Source organism: Rattus norvegicus, chromosome 7 (genome assembly GCF_036323735.1).
Source record: "Rattus norvegicus strain BN/NHsdMcwi chromosome 7, GRCr8, whole genome shotgun sequence".
NCBI lineage: Eukaryota > Metazoa > Chordata > Mammalia > Rodentia > Muridae > Rattus > Rattus norvegicus.
The window spans coordinates 3,179,595-3,184,039 of NC_086025.1; the positions used below are offsets into that span (position 1 = coordinate 3,179,595).

General features: G+C 31.4%; 1 protein-coding gene across 1 annotated transcript; it reads left to right on the forward strand.

Moving 5' to 3' along the window:
* Nucleotides 1-2,851: 2,851 nt before the first annotated feature.
* Or6c35f (olfactory receptor family 6 subfamily C member 35F) lies at nt 2,852-3,796 on the forward strand. The gene has a single exon (NM_001001382.1). The coding sequence runs from the start codon at nt 2,852-2,854 to the stop codon at nt 3,794-3,796; it is 945 nt and encodes a 314-aa protein (NP_001001382.1).
* The last annotated feature ends 649 nt before the right edge of the window (nt 3,797-4,445 follow it).

Below are 4,445 nucleotides of genomic sequence, written 5' to 3' on the forward strand. Positions count from 1 at the left end.
ATTCACCTCAATAGCAAAACATTCAATTTTGAAATGGGCAAAATATATGCACATATACATGTGAAAAAAGATACGGGTGGCCAGTGCAATCATATATTATTGTACAGCATCTCTAGTCATAAAACAAAACAAAACAAAAAACGTAAAAACACATTATCTAGGGTTGAGACCTCGGAACTTTCCCCTCTTGTGTTAGCATGGTTTTTGGTGTGGGTGTTGTTTGTGCATTGCTTAAATACACACTTTCATAAGATTTCACCATTGTAGATCCTCTGACATTTCTAGAAAATTTCTCACAGCTAACATACTGCTTCTCTGGCTTTCATAATCTCTCTACTATCTCTTGCACAATAGTCTCTAAGCTTTAGGGAATAAGAATGTTACAAATTAGTAATTGTGTTAGCTCAGTAAATTAGAGGTGATATGTTCTCCTCCAGGATCCATGACTAGCCCTAGGTAACTGGTTAGGTTTACAGAATCTGGCATGACTTTTATTTTGTCAAGTAGTACTTAAGTGCAATTAGAGATCTGTTGATTGATTTCACTATTGTACTATGAGATTTACCATGACATGCTTCTCATTGTTATTATTCCTTGGTGTTGTAGCTAAGTAAGATGATTACTTGCTTTTCTTCATCAAAAGGAGAACTAAAGAATGGCAAACTTCAAGAGATAGTCTTCTCCAGAAAACAGACCCTGCATTAGGTTGTCCTATACAAAGTTTCTAGCTCTGAAATCCTATATATATATATATATATATATATATATGTAATATATATATATATATACATATATATGTAATGTTATACAAACTAATCTTGTTTTATATAGTCTTTAGAACTATGTACACAAATATTTAACAATAATTTTCAAAAGGAAAAGCCATGAATTTGAGAGAAAAAGGATGCATAATAGAATTAGGAGTGATGAAAGGGAAGGTAGAAACATACTTTCATAATTTGAAAAATTAAAATATATTTAAAATAGATGTTTAAAACACAGTACATCTTCATGGTGACTATTATTAAAAGATGAATAAGAAATATACAAAACATTTTATTTTAATTTTGTACTTGGTTATAACATACGATGAATGAATTAAGGAAAATTTTCAAAAACATTCAGATAGAAAAAGTAAATTTCAATTTCAGACACTATAAAAACGATTTAGAGGTCATTAAATACGCTCAATTGTGAAGCTGAAAAATTAGACCATATGCTTCCCTTAAAAGTAATAAAAAATAAATTTCCTTAATTTATGCTACCTCATTCAAAAATAAAAAACCTTCTAGGAATCAGAAAAGAAAAACTCTTGAAAAGAAATTACACCAATCACAGTGATTATATGAAGAAACCGATCCATGAAGCAGAATGAGAAAATGGTATGAAATTCAGGAAAATATGAGATATGGAACTTAACTACAAAGCCATTCATGTGGTTAAACAGATCAAAGCTTTACATATAAACAGATCAAAGCAGAATATGAGAATAAAAAAATGAGTTGAGCTTAATTAGTGAACCCAAGAGTGAAGACTTTGGCCACAAATGTTTAAATGATACTAGAGTCAAATGATTTTGTGTATAAGTGGAAAATTGAAAAGCAGAGACAATATTAAATAGATAGAATGTTAAAGGGGAAAGTAAACGGAAACTTAAGAAAGGGATTAGCCTCTTTATGTGTTTATGAAAACAAGGTTGACCCAAAACAACATGGGAAGAACATGACTCTTTCTGTTGGCATACTCCTAATTACCTGAATCAAAATTACCACAATGGAATGAAGACAGAAAGGAAATATACTATTATTGAATGTGCTTACTTTACTTTAGAATTTTGATATAAAAATATACTTTTACTGCAACTTCTGGTAAAAACAAAGGAAAACATTGTCAATGTCCAGAGAAGTATAAATTTGCAACATGTTGGAGGGTACTAGGGTTTTTATCAAGAAAATAAAATAATCTAGTTATTTCATTTCACACTTTCACTCACAAGTGGGGAAAGCAATTTTTTTAGGAGCCTGTCTTAGGCCTCACAAAATGATACTACATAGACATCCTGTTATGACATTCAGAGGAAAATAAAATCAACACTAATTATCACGTATAGAAAATGTTAATATGTATGGAAATTAAATCAATCTGGCAAAAACCTATGAGCTACAACACAAACAAATAAATCATTTTGTGAGGTGATCTCATGTCGGGGTCTGTCATTATAGTCATACTTGTCTTGTAACTAATTATGTAGACTAGGATGACCTCTAACTCAAGAGATTTATCTATCTCTTCCTGTCAATTGCCAGGATGATGTGTCATTAAACCCTGTGATCTAAATGAATATTTACTAAATCACAATACAAATATTTTAAACATAGGAACTATACTAGAAGTTCATTATTAGTATATATCAGTCAATAACTAATATTAAATATGAATATATTGTTAAGATTATCTAGACAGAGGAGACTATTCATTCATTTTAACTGTTGTTTCCTAAAATCTTTTCTCAGACAGGAAGTTAGGGGAAGACAGAATATTGCAACAAAAGCAATAAATTTAAAGGGACATTTTTGTGGAATGATGTTTATATAATTATGTATTAAACTTTTATCAATTATAACTAGACTGTAGGCACATAATAATAGCAGTATGAAGTATGTGATTAAAATATATACTATTATATGACACAAAGAAATGTTCAAACATAAGCTTGTAATATGTACTTGCTTCTTCATTAATGTTAATACAGAAATGACACTCAAGTTACTTGTTTCAAAATTAGTGCCTGAGGTTTTATAAAATCTTTTTTTATTTTTCAGCCAGATTGAGCAAGAGACAATAATCAAGAATGAGAAACCGAACAGTAACAACCTTCATCTTACTGGGTCTGACAGATGACATTCAGTTGCAAATTCTTCTGCTTCTTTCTTACATGTTGAGTTTATCTGGCAACCTAACGATCATCACCCTCACTCTGATTGACCCCCGCCTTAAAACACCTATGTACATTTTCCTCAAAAAATTTTCCTTCTTAGAAATTTCACTCACAACTGCTTGTATTCCCAGATTTCTATATAGCATATCATCTGGGGACAAGTCCATTACCTATATTGCTTGTGTCAGTCAACTGTCGTTTATAGATCTCTTTGCAGTTACAGAATTTTTTCTTCTAGCTATCATGTCCTTTGATCGCTATGTGGCCATCTGGAAACCTCTGCACTACATGACCATCATGAATAGCAGAGTCTGCAAGAACTTCATCTTCTTCTGTTGGGTAGCAGCACTGATCATCATTCTCCCACCAATTAGTCTAGGTTTGTGCCTGGAATTCTGTGAATCAGATATTGTTGATCATTTTTGTTGTGATGCAGCTCCTCTCTTGAAAATCTCTTGTTCAGACACATGGTTGTTAGAACAGATGCTGATAGTTGGTGCTGTGTTGACATTCATAATCACCTTTGTGTGTGTTGTCCTTTCATATGTTTATATCATCAAGACCATTCTGAGATTTCCCTCTGCCAAGCAAAAGAAAAAGGCCTTTTCTACTTGTTCTTCCCACATGATTGTAGTTTCTATTACTTATGGTAGCTGCATCTTCATTTATATCAAACCTTCATCCAAGAATGATGCAGCTGTCAATAAAGGGATTTCACTTATTATCATATCAATTTCACCAATGTTGAATCCCTTCATTTATGCACTGAGAAACAAGCAAGTAAAGCAAGCTTTCGATTACTCAGTTAAAAAAATTGCATTCCTCTCAAAGGTGCAAAAAACAAAGAATACTACCTAGAGTAGGGTGAATGATTGTGAAATCTGAAGATTTATTATAGTAACATTCTATATCCTTGTTTTTAAAGCTTTTTATATTCACTTTCCCCTTAAACTTGCATACTATGAATATGACTTCATCAATCTCTATTAAAAGCAAAATTTTTGAATATGTTTAGTCTTTCAGTCAACCTGAAATTGTTGTCTGACTGTAGCCCTGAGAGCACAATGGATTGTGGTTTTCTACCATCTTTTCCATACTTTTGTGTGTGCCTTTTTATTTTGCATTTTAACTATTCAAAAGAGCATGGAAGTTTTATGTACCTATAATAGTATTCATTATTCATTAAATATTCATTTGCCACTTAGTGAACAGACGACAATTCTTACGTGACTTTCTATGCTTCATGATGGTTATGAATGATCGTATTAATATTTGTTCTCTTAAACAGTCTAGGAAGACCTTCACAATCAGTACCAAGTTCAAACCTCCATAAATCATTTAAGTAAACAAGAAACTGATTTAAGTTCTATTCATTAACAAAATTTTCATGCAATTTTTCTTGGGACAGTTATTTGTTGCAGTTAAAACCCAAGATATTTGGCATTTATTGATAAAATGAATAGAAAACTAAAATCATAAAAATTCATTCAAAACATAAACATTTTAC

Bases quoted from the DNA above. Each gene is read 5' to 3' on its own strand.
- Or6c35f (NM_001001382.1), top strand. From the start codon at position 2,852: ATGAGAAACCGAACAGTAACAACCTTCATCTTACTGGGTCTGACAGAT.